Genomic DNA, 14,335 nt, shown 5'->3' with positions numbered 1-14,335 from the left:
GATAGCTTTGTGTGAGGAATGCATACATCTTAGAATTATCTTTTGAGTTATATTATTTATTATTTTCTCCCCTTTTCTCCCCAATTTGGAATGCCCAATTCCCAGTGCGCTCTAAGTCCTCGTGGTGGCGTAGTGACTCGCCTCAATCCGGGTGGTGGAGGACGAATCTCAGTTGCCTCCACGTCTGAGATCGTCAACCCGCGCATCTTATCACGTGGCTTGTTGAGCGTGTTACCGCGGAGACGTAGCGCGTGTGGAGGCTTAATGCTATTCTCCGCGGCATCCATGCACAACTCACCACGTGCCCCACCGAGAGCGAGAACCACATTATAGCGACCATGAGGAGGTTACCCCAGGGGTGGTAGTCAGCATCAATACTTGCTGAGCTACCCAGGCCCCCCTACTATGGTATTTTTAGTAAAACTATAATAATCACAAAATTAAAATTTTTATTACCATTGTTTTCATTTTCCTGTGGTTACTGTAGTAAAATGTCCTCTAAGGGGCTCCGTAGAAATCTCATTCACACCTGCATTTAATGTTTAAATGTTATGGTTTTACTTTCAAAAACTTATGAGAGTAGCATATTTTCAGCATAAGAAATGCTTCCATCCTAAGTATATTTACTGTAAACACTCTAAATATTCCTTTGAACTTTTGCTTTGGGGAAGATATTCTAGATTTACATTTTAAATTGAAAATGTTGTCTCTCTGGTGGTGTTAGGACATGCTTGCTCTTCAGATCATCGGTCTGTTCAAGAACATCTTTCAACTCGTGGGTCTGGATCTGTTTGTGTTTCCATACAGAGTTGTGGCCACGGCTCCTGGAGTGAGTGCACCTCGATTTTACCTTGATTCACATTGGTGCTCGCCTTTTAATGTGCCGCTTACATGCATTTCCTGTTTGATTCTCACAGTGTGGCGTGATTGAATGCATCCCGGACTGTAAGTCACGTGACCAGCTCGGCAGGCAGACAGATTTCGGCATGTACGACTACTTCAGGAACCAGTACGGAGACGAGTCCACTCTGGCCTTCCAGAAGGTGATGAACATTTCAAAACCAATCCTGCTGACTGCACCGTGGCTTTAGTGAACTTAATAGATTAACTTCCTGCATGTCGATGCATCTTTTGTAATTTCTCTCTTCCTCTCTCTTAAAGGCTCGATATAACTTCATTCGTAGTATGGCCGCATACAGCCTGCTGCTCTTCCTGTTACAAATCAAAGACAGACACAATGGAAACATCATGCTGGACAGCAAAGGACACCTCATACATATCGGTCAGTTGTGCTGGCTTCATGACTATTTTCAATGCTCTTTCTGTCTCTTACAGTTAAACACTGTTTTTGCTTCTGCACCTTTAAAAGCCGCTCCACACCTCAAATATTTATTTTCGATCATTTGTTTTTTTTACTGGTGAAATAAATAAATGATTATCAAAACTACAGTTTAAAAAAAATCACCTGAGAAATGTGGTGGCGTCGTAATATTATTTTTACACAGAGATAGAAAGGTCTATTACTAAGATCAGTTGACTTCAGCACACCTTGTTGCATTATATGCCAATGGCAGAATAATAATAATAATAAGAAGAAGAAGAAGAAGAAAATCAATACAAATACCATAGAGTTTCAGCATATTTTGTGTTTGGACCCCTAATGATGCATTCCAAAGCTTTGCAGATATTTATTTATGAAATCGAAAAACTAGGGGGCCTGGGTAGCTCAGTGGTAAAGACAATGGCTACCACCCCTGGAGTTTGCAAGTTCAGATCCCAGGGCCTGCTGAGTGACTCCAGCCAGGTCTCCTAAGCAACCAAATTGGCCCGGTTGCTAGGGAGGGTAGAGTCACACTGGGTAACCTCATCGTGGTCGCTATAATGTGGTTCGTTCTCAGTGGGGTGCGTGGTGAGTTGAGCGTGGATGCCGCGGTGGATGGCGTGAAGCCTCCACACGTGCTATGTGTCCGTGGCAACACGCTCAACAAGCCACATGATAAGATGCGAGGGTTGATGGTCTCAGACGCGGAGGCAACTGAGATTCGTCCTCCGCCACCCGGAGTGAGGCACTACGCCACCACGAGGACTTAGAGCGCATTGGGAATTGGGCATTCCAAATTGGGAAAATTTAAATACAAAAACTAGATATATTGCACTAACTGAAGAGCCACATGTGTGGCTTATTATTAATAATAGTGTATTTTTGGACACTATTATTGGACACATGAAAATTGAGATTGTGACATTTTTGTTTACATGTGAATAAATAAAGGTGCATTTCTAGTTTCAACATTATTTGTACTTTAGACCTTTGTCTTGTTGGACGAGAAAAACTAGCTTCATACCTTGTGACCCACATCTGGTTTTCGACTATTAAAAAATGGGTAAAATCTAACAATTTACAAGTAGAGCCACATTGAGAGTCCCATATCTCTGGGATTTAACCATATAGGGCCTTACAAATGAAGATAGAAGAAGAACAGTTTGTTCTGAAGCAGAATCTAAAAGGATATTAAGATATCTATTATACTTCTGGAGTTATAGGCACTCAAAGTTTGGAAGAACAACACAAAAAGGTGTTGGACTTACACTATTGGTATATAATGAAACAAGGGCTGCTGAAGTCAGCTGATTTTAGTAATAGATAGAAACTACCTATCTCTGTGTAAAAATAAAATAGATACTTCCACCTTTCTAACGTTTTTTTGTTTACCTGTAGTTTTGCTTCAAAATCATTTTGACCCCCCTCTACAAAATAACTGATTACTCCGTAAATATTGATCCATGACATTTAATATTTTGGCTTTCATCATCATTTCTGTTTACCTTTCCTCAGAAAAAATATTAACAAAATCAGATTTTGTTTTTTGATTTGACATGGAATGACCCATATGGGATTTTTTTGGGGGGGATTTTTTTTTTTTTTGCCGTTTAGTTTCAATAAGTGAGCTGTAAAGGGAGTGTTGTTTACATTAAAATATGTCAGTACATCTGTATTGATACAGATTTCCCGATTTGATCCTGATTCACAAGCTTTTGATTCATATGGCTATATTTCAGTAATAATGTCCACTTTGCTTACATAGGAAAGAAATGTTCTCCTAGGTAATGCTGTTAATAATTCAGGGAACCTTCTATCTAGGTTCGTTACGAAAATATTAATTTGACATTCTATTTTATTAGCTTTTCATCATTTTGGTCACATTTTAGCTCTTAAAAATAAACAAATCCATGTATTCCATCAATGAATATTTAGTATTTAAATTGATTTGTTGAATGCATGCAACAATCCGGTACTGTCCCTTTAAGAAAACCATCTGTTCTGTAAAAAATGTCTGTAAATGAGTGCATATTAACGATTGTTTTGTTGTTTTTGATCAAAAATTGACTGTAAAGAACAGAAAGGTTATTAAAAGAGACATTATTCAATAACAAATGGATTGCGTGGATCTCGTCTTTGGACACACACGGAACGAGTCAATCCAAACTTTTACTCTCAACACTGTGCTGAACTTCTTCCCCTCTATATTACACAGTTACTGGTGAGTGAAATCTGAACATTTATTAGCCAGTGGCTAATCATAGACATTTTAGCAGATAGCATAGCATGAAATTTCATTGCAAATGCGAGTGATTTCCTCTCATTGTATTAGAGAGGTTGCGCATAGTGTAAAAGATAAATAAAATCGACATCGAGGTCATTCAAATAAAGATTGTAATGCATTGGAAAATCTATATTTTTATATTTCAAAAGTGCAATGGTAAAAAAGAATCCTGTTTTCCTTGATATGTCCCCATTTAGTTTATTATTTTTTGCAAAGAGAAACTAATTTGATGAAACCTCGACCAATCTAATTACAGCCAGTTCCTGCCAAGAGATGAGTTTCATGTTTTATATATTCTTGTGTCTCATAGACTTCGGCTTCATGTTTGAGAGTTCTCCGGGTGGAAATCTGGGCTGGGAGCCTGATATCAAACTGACTGATGAGATGGTGATGATCATGGGTGGAAAGATGGAGGCCACGCCCTTTAAATGGTTCATGGAGATGTGTGTGCGTGGGTACCTGGCCGTAAGGTGAGATCTTAGAGAGGCTCTTCAATCTTTCAGCATCCTGAGAGATGACAGATTAGGTGAGACGTGTTGGCACACAAATCTGTGTGCAAAGGCTTTGGGAGAGTTTTGGCTGCCCTCTGTGGGCGACTCCAGTCGCCTGCAAACCACAGAATATTTTACGATTGCACCTAATGAAATGGGGTTTGTTTTCTACCCTTTCTACAGGTATCTGTTTTTGTCTTGAAATGTGATTTTAACTTTGAACATTAGTGGCTTTCATTAGTGAATGACTAAAAACCCTCTCTTCCGTATCCCAGGCCGTACATGGATGCTGTCGTGTCATTGGTCACCTTGATGCTGGACACCGGTCTGCCCTGCTTCAGAGGACAAACCATCAAACTCCTCAAGTATGTTACTGACTATTTTATGATTATATAATACTCTAATGTACCGTTTCTTCTTTTGAAATGTTGATAGCTGTTGATGACTGTTCATTGTGTTTTGCAGACAAAGGTTTAATCCCAACATGAGCGAGAAAGAAGCTGCTGCCTTCATGATCAAAGTCATAGAGCGCTGCTTTCTCAGTAGCAGGTACAAAACATCACTTTTGTCAATTAATATTTCAAGAAAACATGAAATCAAAATGGACTCTCTTTGATCGTGCATGCTATTCTATAGAAAAAGACTGATTTGTCAAAATGGAATAATGTTGAAACAACGTTTCTTGTCTGCTGATGTAGCCAAGGCTGTGTGGGCAGAGAAACAATATTAACTCTTCTTATTGAGTATCTGTGTCTTATTTTCCTGTGAAAATATCTATGCATCCTTAAGCTCCTGAGACCCTCGTTTGACAGCTGTGTGCATTTTGGATTTGTAACTAGTAGCACCTAATAAGCAAGCAAAAAATATTTTTCCTAAAAATGTATGTCCACATATGAGGACACCAGGACTAAGTTGTGACATTTTAAATAATACCAAGCTATAGAAAGAGTGATAGCTGATTTTCTATAAAGCTGAATAAATAACTCAGATTAAAAGTAATGTCCAGCATCATCAAATCTCTGCCAACCATGTTAAAATAATCTGAATCTATGTACTGACTATCATCGTCCCATGTCTGTCAAACATGTTGAGTGATTCAAACATCATCTGCAGCCTGAAACTGAACTTTTGATCTGATTTTAGGAGTGAATGCACTTAACTGCATAGAGAGATATAGGATGCTCCCTTGCTCCCTATTTAGTGAATGACTTAACCTCCAGTGTGCTGTCTGTCTGCACTGGTCTCAGATCAGTTAGAAATGCACCTTATTTTCATCCTAACTCCATATAAAGCCTCTGAAAGCAACATTTTTCAGCTTTTGCATGAATACATTTATTCTCAATATGCACAGTAAATATATAGGAATGCATTTACTAATGTTAATGAATAGAACCGTATTATACAGTGAGAACAAAATAAAATATAATAATTTTTCAACTTTTGAGGGAATCAGGTCTCTTTATCCACATATGTGGACATCATGTTTATCAGCGCGCTGAAGCGCGAAAAATTAATGAAATTTTTAAAGCGGCATATCAAACGAAACTAGAGATGCTACTCTTTACAACCAAACAGGTTTCAATCAAAAAACTTAAAGAGGTTTCTTACCAGAGGCACTTTTGTTGGCACTTCACCCATACGAGTGCTTCACGGAAATCAACGACATGCTGTTGTGTCATGTGACTCGGTGCGGCAGAAGTTTAGCCCTTAAATGACAGTGTGAACAGTATTCAGTCAGTTTAAATTAATTTATGCGTTGTGTATAGCGAAGCCAAAATACAACATCCACACATGTGGACGCGGGGTCACACGAGGTTAAAACAAGAAAAAACTACCTGAGATCAGAATGGCATTAGATATTGAGTGTTGTTTTCAGAGAAATCTAGCTAAATTTGGTGTGGTTTATACTTAAAACAAGAAAAGACTATTTACCAATGGGGTAAGAAAAATAAACTAGTTTTCTCTTTGAATCACATTTTTTTTCTTACCCCATTGGCACATCCTGTTAGAAGCATAAATATTACAAACTTTTATTTGGCTTCAAGTACAGTCTAATCAAATCCAATGGATAAAAATCTAGTCCCGCCCATATTATTTCCTGTTGAATATTCGGTTTCACACGTTACAGATTACACATTCACTTTTTCATGTTATCTTTAACTTACACTGCTGTCAAATTTCTGCACTTTTTAATGGTAAAAATTCACTGAATAATCAGTCCCACCAGAATTTCACGGCACTTTTTCCAGATTTTTGCGACCCAAAATGACTTTTCCCCAATTTTACGATGCAATTTGCAGCATTTTTTGTGGTTGTTTTGCAGTGAAAACTCACAAATCATCATTATATACATTTGTAATTGTGTTAATTACATTGTAAATGCAATTACATGTAATATTTTAGTGCACAATAACTGAATATGCAGTTAGCAAGAAAGAATTACACACAAAAATAGGAGACCATACATTTAGGTGAAACCTGTGGGTATTGGAAGACCCTTAATTATTTCTGTTTTAAAATCTTCTGCCTCAGACAATGAAAGAAAACATAGTTTCTTAGACTAAATTTAAAATAGACGTGCAATAAACCTGTAAACTAAAAACATCAATGAGGATTCATTAGGCCTGATGCAATTATTACATTGTCTGAAATCTGATATATGGCCATATACAAACAAATATAATTAGAGTTCTTATATTTGAGCATTTATGTACAAATTTAAATTCCACAAGTGCTTCAAACAAATATGTTACATATATGAAAATGGCCATTTTTGTCATATTTTGAAATGTACTGTTTGTATAAGTGACCTTTTTATATCAGTAAAAAAACATTTATTTTCAGCATATAAATGTTCAGCATAAATTGCCATTTTCAGATTTGTAGCTACTGAATTAAGCACTGCAAATTCTAATCATGTTACTACACAACTAATGGGGAATTTAAGTGAATGTTCTGTGTATAAACGCAGGTTTTGTGTCTCATTCACAGCACTCGGGATGAAGATTAAACACTTGAATTTGGTTGAATTTAAATCCTGGAGGGATTAAATAATAATTGTTTATTAGTAGTAGTAATAATTTCCTTATTTGTGACATGTTGGACATTGATGTTCATTTCAGTGTTAATGTGACTTCCTCTGTTCTGTGTTTCTCCAAAACAGGAGCAAAACCTACGACATGCTGCAGTATTACCAAAACCAGATCCCGTACTGATACCGGACTTGCACATCCTCCTGCTATCCGTCTTCTCTCTCTCTCTGCCATTATCAGTCAATTAGGATCCATAAGGATGAGCACTTTATAGATTTGAATTATTCATCCGCCCTGATCGTCTCGTCCAGGTGTGTCACATCCTGTCCGGCTGCTTCCGGGCATCACTGTATTCAAACGCTGCATGTATGTTCTCGGATCTCCCTTTAAGGCATTTGCCATGACGGTTCGTGTTTGCGTGAATTTTGACATTCCGTTCCATACGTTTGGATACATCCTGTAACTCTACTTGAATCTTTACGACTGGGTTTAGTTTGCATCACCCAGGAAGCCATTTCCAAGAAGATGGCACTGATTGCACTGTAGATTACGTGCCGTCGGCAAATGATCTGTGTTATGCAATACATTCATGTTTGTACATTGCCTGTAGTGTTTGACACTGAAAGAGTGAATCTCACAAAACCTATGAAGAACATGTGATATCTGGGTCATGCTTTACATACTTACATGCTTTATTTTTAGCTTAAAGAGAAAAAAGCCTATTTAAGGAATGTTAATATTTTATGCATTAGTAAAACACTTTTACCTCAAATTTGTATTACTGTCATGCAAAAAAAAAAAAAAAAAAAGATACATGTTCACTTTTAAAGTATTTATACATTATGATGTGTGTCTTTAATGCTGGCTTTAATAAAAAATTAAAAAAAAGTAAATTAAATTATGATATGATATGAAGCACTATGGTAATGAGAATTTGGGAGAAAAATGTGTTGAGCTAATTGTCATGAAAGTAACATCACAATGCAAAAAAATATTAATGGTTTTAAAATAGGCTTAATTTTCTTTATGGAAAATATAATTTCAGATTTTTTTTTTTCTCTTGATTTTTGAGTGATATGTGACCTTAACATGTTTTTGTGAGATTTAGCCATACTTTCTATGTGTTTATGACTGACAGGGATCTTCAGCCGAAAACTAAAAATGTAGTTTTACTGACTTAACAGATAGCTGGTGATGTTTAATCATTATATGTGTCATTTGAACATTCTGCATGTGTTTTTAAAAGCTTGTTTGGCTTTAAGAAAGATGTAATTTCATAGTGGTTGAAATGGGGAAATGCGAGTATTACGGTTATTGCATAGGTTTCATTTTGTCGATGGGGTTTACTACAATAGATTTGCCGTATAGTTGCAATTCCTTTTTTAATAATTTTTTAGAAGTCAATGGAAGAATCGTGCAAAAAAATGTCCAGGTCATATTTCATGCTAAAAGCAAAAGGGAAATATAAATAAATATATATGTACTTAAATATATTGAGAAAGTGAAACCTACTTTTAGAACCATTTAAGATTTTTTTGCATTGTGACATTATTTTCATGACAATTAAGCACAAGTTCCCCTAAAATTCTCAATGTAGGTGCAAAAAAAAAAGTACTGTAATTTAATATTGAGGATAAGTACTATATATATATATATATATTATATATAATATAATATATATATATATATATATATATATATAATATAATATATTATATATATATATATATATAAATAATATACATATATATATATATAAATAATATACATATATATATAAATTATATATATATATATATATATATATATAAATAATATATATATAATATATATATATAAATAATATATATATATATATAAATAATATATATATATAATATATATATATAAATAATATATATATATAATATATATATATATATATATATATATATATATATATAAATAATATATATATATATATATATATATATATATATATATATATATATATATATATATATATATATATATATATATATATATTTTTTTTTTTTTTTTTTTTTTTTTTTTTTTTGCATCACAGTAACAATACTGTGCAGTAAATGTGTTTATTTTCATCAAAGTAATGCTATAAATCATTCTTTGTCTTTATGCAAAATATATATATTTCTTTTGATTTTGGGGTGTTTTATGACCCGGAGATTTCTAGACAGTTGAGATGATTCATGAGATTAACTCTCTGAATATGAATATGGTAAAAGATTAGATTTAAAGACATTTCTACACATTAGATACACAAACTTTAGTCTTAAGAACAATTTTCATTTAATGTTATGCAGAGATAAGATAATTTTAGCTGTATAAGGACAATAGAATATAGAAGCTATGCTCATTTCATCTGTGTATATATATATGTATGAGCGTCTTATATTTGTGACTATAAGAAATATTGGGTCTTGGAGTTTATTTCTTTGTGTTGTCTGTTTAATTAGATTATTTTAATTGATTATCCCCATCATTGACAATCAAGTTGCTTGTTAAATTGTTTTGTGTGAAACTTGACATTATACTGTACCCAAGGGCGTAGATTTGGTTTGAACATTGGGGGAGGGGGGATCTACGCCCCTGGCTGTACCATTGACAATTCACTCATGGAACATGTTCATGTTTGTCCGTGGAAAGTATGAAAACACAAGTATGAGAAAAGCTTCAAGTGTTGAGAATGTTTCTGAACTTAAACATGGAAGCAGTTACCAATGATAAATATGCAGTTTGTCCACATTTGCACTTTTAACATTTCATTGATGTTGTTAATGTAATCAAATATATTTGTGAAGAGAAATGGAAGACCTAAAATGATCTATTAAAATATGAACACTTGGACTAAAATGTGTTCTTTGCTGAGCACGCCACAATTTTGAAACTGCTGTTGTAGTAATCTACAATAATTGTGCTCCATTATTCACTGTAGTCGTACGGAGAATCCGATCCGTCCCTTCCGTGTGCTGTACACCTTGAGAGGACGGTTTAGATACTATGACTTCTGCCTCTATTAATATTTAATTGTTTGATGTAGCCAGCCTCAGAATTGCTGAGCGAATCTTAAAGAGGGAGGTCACAGTGTCATCTCAAAAATGGATCTACTACATTTAACACATACAAATTCCTAATATAATAGATCGCTGCAGCACAACGTTTAAAGTCATTGTAAAATAGCTGATATTTCACACTTATTGTGAACAAATATTCATTGATTTCTATATTTTAATATGCCAAGTTGCTACAAACCATTGAAACAGACTACAGTTGATGGCTAATGAACTGTATTTCTTTGCAGAAGAATTGTTTATTAGAAGTGTTTGTGAAGGCAAGAATCACTATTGCTTTTGCTCATCCTTTGGGTAAAGGATTTGGACAAAACGTAAAATTATTAAACTTTGGCACGTTATTAAAATTAAAGGTGCATTCAGTAATTTTTGTTCATGTGCTGGTCAATATAGCAGGACTTACAACACCTAAGGGCATGGATCAGTGTTAATCTCGTCGACACAATTACTGATGTTTGTTGACAGAGTTTTTGTTTTTGTCAACAATAATGAAGACGAGATGAAGACGACGCATCATGGCGATATTCAAAAGATTTTATTTAGAACATACTGTTGACAAAAATATGACGAGATCTAGAAATCTAGGAAGAATTTATTCAAATAATCTACTAGTATTTTGGGGATTTTACTGATTGAGCTGAAAGAGCTGAACACTTGTTAATGAGCTCACTCAAATGCATCCTTTGAGATGAATCGGCTATATCCACAACATAAACATAATATCATAACATGCAAAAAAACGTGCATTGTGAATACACAATTCCCGTAAATATATGCTACACATGTAATACAATATCCTAACTGTCAAAAACAGCCAGATCTCATGAACATTATGTGACTGTGGCAATATTTTTGCAAAATGAAATTATTACGCGTTTCGCTGCAGTTTCCCAGAAAAATGTCCAGTGGGGGGCGCCAAAACCGAGTGAAATGGTGTCAAAATCAGACGAAGTTTTTAAGGTGAATATCAGATGCCGGTTGTAATGTGTAAAACGTACCTCCCTAAAATAAAACTTTAACCTAAACCTAACCGATATTGTCCAAAAACAAAATGAGAAATGAAAAGCTCATTTTCTGAAGCAATCACGTCTTTTTGTGTCGCTTCTATCACACTCTCGTCTCACGTGTCAGCTATCACTTTAACTATTCACAGTCAACCACAATTAATTTAATCCATGAGTGAAAGTGTCCAAAAACAGGGCCCCAACTGAGATTAAGCAAGTAGTATTTGGCTGGTCATCCAAACATGGCCGCCCCCATGAGGGGACCCTCCTAATGTAGAATAAAACTGCTTTTATAAGGTTCCTGATATTACTGGAGTCTTTATCTCATGGGAGTGCTCGTGTTGTTATACGCGTTTCAAAATTACAATGAATTTCTTTTGGTGTAAATCTTTTTTTGAGGAAAAAAGGTATTGAATGCACCTTTAAATGTAGTGCTATTAAACATATTGCTGTTGCCAGACTTACATAGCAATGAGCCAAGCAAGGCAGGGCATTACCTTGATTTTACCACCGTAAAGAAGATTTTAGAAACTCCACCTCACATAGGTACCTAACAACACTCTTTAACCGTGGTAATTGGAGCACAAAACATGCTTCGAGAACCCTCACTGTCTTCAGGAATTCCACTTTCACATCCATACATTAGTCGAAATACCAGATTGCCATGGCAACGGTTCCCTCAGCACTCAGGGATGGGGGAGGTGGGCACTTAGAGGTAGGCCGTGGGCTGCAATATATAAAAAAGGTGTTGCCACTGATTTCTGCCGTCTCCTGAAACATGCCCATTTATTCACGACAGGGCCATTTTCAGCGAGCGCAAGTCAACCCCACCTGACTGTGATATGACTGGAGGCTGTTTGGGTGGGAGCAGGTTTTTGCTATTGCATAAAAAATTTGAATTTGTTGTATTGATTTGTGGAGACCAGAGATAATTCGCCAACAGACTTTCAAGCATCTGCAGTTGATGAGCAGGCTGTTAGTGTTGCTTCAATTGCATGACCTCTTATTGTGATATTGAACTACAGCACATGATGGAGCATTACATGAGAGGGAGCGATATGATTGGATTGCACTGGAAAAGAGCACGGTGCATGTGTTAGGTGACCATTAGTATTGCTACCCTCATTTGTTAATGAGTTTAGAGATTATAAGCTTTAACATGTAGTTCGTCACCATGACTATGTAGCAAGCACTAACGTGCACAGAACGGGGCAGCAAGGGTGCAAGAAAAAGGGGAGAATTTATATTAAATTAATATAGTTAAAACAAAATTAAAATCTCATCATAATCTCACAATAACAGTAATAATGTGTTATGACATTTCTTTGTTAATCGCGGGCGTATTAAAGAAAATTAAGCTGAGGTGTTTTTAAAAGCACGCGCTAGAGCAGATTGGGGCGGATACCAATCGCAAGTGATCCTACATATGCCCTATACTCACTCCGAACTGCAGAGCCCTTGAAGTGGGTACTCTGAAGGAAACATGGCATCACTGTATGAATGTACCCTTCGCTAACAGTCTTGTGGAATGGCCCTCCGAGAAAAGATTCATTTTCTCACTTTCGTTTTGAACGAGCTTTCGAGTGGCATTCCCTCCCGCAGGAGAGCCCTTCAAGAAATCAAAAAATTCAGTTGTTTTTTAATTTCCTTTTCTCCCCAATTTTGGAATGCCCAATTCCCAGTACTTACTAGGTCCTCGTGGTGGCGCGATTACTCACCTCAATCCAGGTGGAGGAGGACAAGTCTCAGCTGCCTCCGCTTCTGAGACCGTCAGTCCATGCATCTAATCATGTGACTCGTTGTGTATGACACAGCGGAGACTCACAGCATGTGGAGGCTCATGCTACTCTCCGCGATCCACACACAACTTACCACACGCCCCATTGAGAGTGAGAACCACGACCACAAGGAGGTTACCCCATGTGACTCTACCCTCCCTAGCAACCGGGCCAATTTGGTTGCTTAGGAGACCTGGCTAGAGTCACTCAGCAGGCCCTGGATTAGAACTCGCAACTCCAGGGGTGGTAGTCAGTGTCAATACTCGCTGAGATACCCAGGACCCAACATTGACTTCTGTCTTTAACATTTGTTTAAATGCTTGGTCCTGTAGAAGAGATGCATTAAAGCGCTATCTATATGATTTTCTTTTCTCCATTTTCTTTACTCTAGTCAGTGGCAGATGGAATAAGTGACTTAGATATAAAAAATATAAAAAATCTATTCTAGAGTAAATCTGATGAACTGATGAAAAAAATCAGTGTACTCGCTCCCAGATGGATTCAGAAGTCTCCAAATCTTTGCATCACTATGATCAAGGACCGGATCCATTAAAAGATTGAAGTCTCCACCCAAAACCATATCATGAAGGATCCCAGCTGCTTGTAACTTTCCCTCAAGATCTATTAAAAAGTTCTGATCATCAGCGTTGGGTGCATAAATATTAGCCAAAATAAAATTTTGCCCCTGTATTTCAGCCAAAACAATAATAACTCTTCCTAAATTATCTTTGATCTGTTTGAGACATTTAAATTGTAAATGCTTACTTATCAATGTGATGACTCCCCTGCTCTTACTAAAACCAGCACTACAAAACACATGCCCACCCCATGTCAAGTTTTTCAGCTTCCTGTGGAGAAAGGTGCGTTTCTTGAAGGAACACTATATAAAAAAAAATTACGCTTAAGAAAAGGTACCACCTTCCATCTTCTTATAGGGTGCCCCAGACCATTAACATTCCACATGGAGAGAAACATTTTACCTATATTAAAGTGTGACATATTGACATGCAAAAAAAATTGTGCACCCAAGGCTAAATTATACAGACCACTATCCAATATTGATGTAACCATAAAATCCTTAATAACCCACAGAACAGAAAGAAAGTGCATCCTCGCACTTAACAGTCCCAACTGGTGTCCATCAATTGGGAATCCGATGGTCCATGCACGCTCATGAGATTTTCTGCGACTCTATTGTTACCAGATTGCTCAAGTCCGGTGATTTTTACACACACACATATACATATATTTTCCTTTACATAATCCGTGCCATTAAACTGTATATAAATGTGTTCAATAAAATAAAAAATAAAATAGGCCCCAGTAAAAAACAACA

The 14,335-nt window shown here is 36.1% G+C and overlaps 1 protein-coding gene across 5 annotated transcripts in view; it reads left to right on the top strand.

Annotated features, from left to right (window-relative positions):
* The window catches only part of LOC127432305 (phosphatidylinositol 4-kinase alpha-like), a 50,308-nt gene extending 41,544 nt beyond the window's left edge, over positions 1-8,764 (top strand). For 4 of the 5 annotated variants that reach the window (XM_051683198.1, XM_051683196.1, XM_051683197.1 and 1 more), the window contains exons 49-55: positions 725-829; positions 918-1,043; positions 1,162-1,282; positions 3,916-4,075; positions 4,372-4,461; positions 4,562-4,645; positions 7,260-8,764. In XM_051683198.1, the coding sequence (XP_051539158.1) occupies positions 725-829; positions 918-1,043; positions 1,162-1,282; positions 3,916-4,075; positions 4,372-4,461; positions 4,562-4,645; positions 7,260-7,311 (738 nt within the window). In that variant the 3' untranslated portion in view covers positions 7,312-8,764. Of the gene's footprint in view, positions 1-724; positions 830-917; positions 1,044-1,161; positions 1,283-3,396; positions 3,543-3,915; positions 4,076-4,371; positions 4,462-4,561; positions 4,646-7,259 lie in introns of those variants that run through there. The other variant, XM_051683199.1, reaches the window with a different exon arrangement.
* The last annotated feature ends 5,571 nt before the right edge of the window (positions 8,765-14,335 follow it).

Source organism: Myxocyprinus asiaticus, chromosome 42, assembly GCF_019703515.2.
Source record: "Myxocyprinus asiaticus isolate MX2 ecotype Aquarium Trade chromosome 42, UBuf_Myxa_2, whole genome shotgun sequence".
Taxonomy (NCBI): Eukaryota; Metazoa; Chordata; class Actinopteri; order Cypriniformes; family Catostomidae; genus Myxocyprinus; species Myxocyprinus asiaticus.
This window is presented reverse-complemented; position numbering and strand designations above follow the sequence as displayed.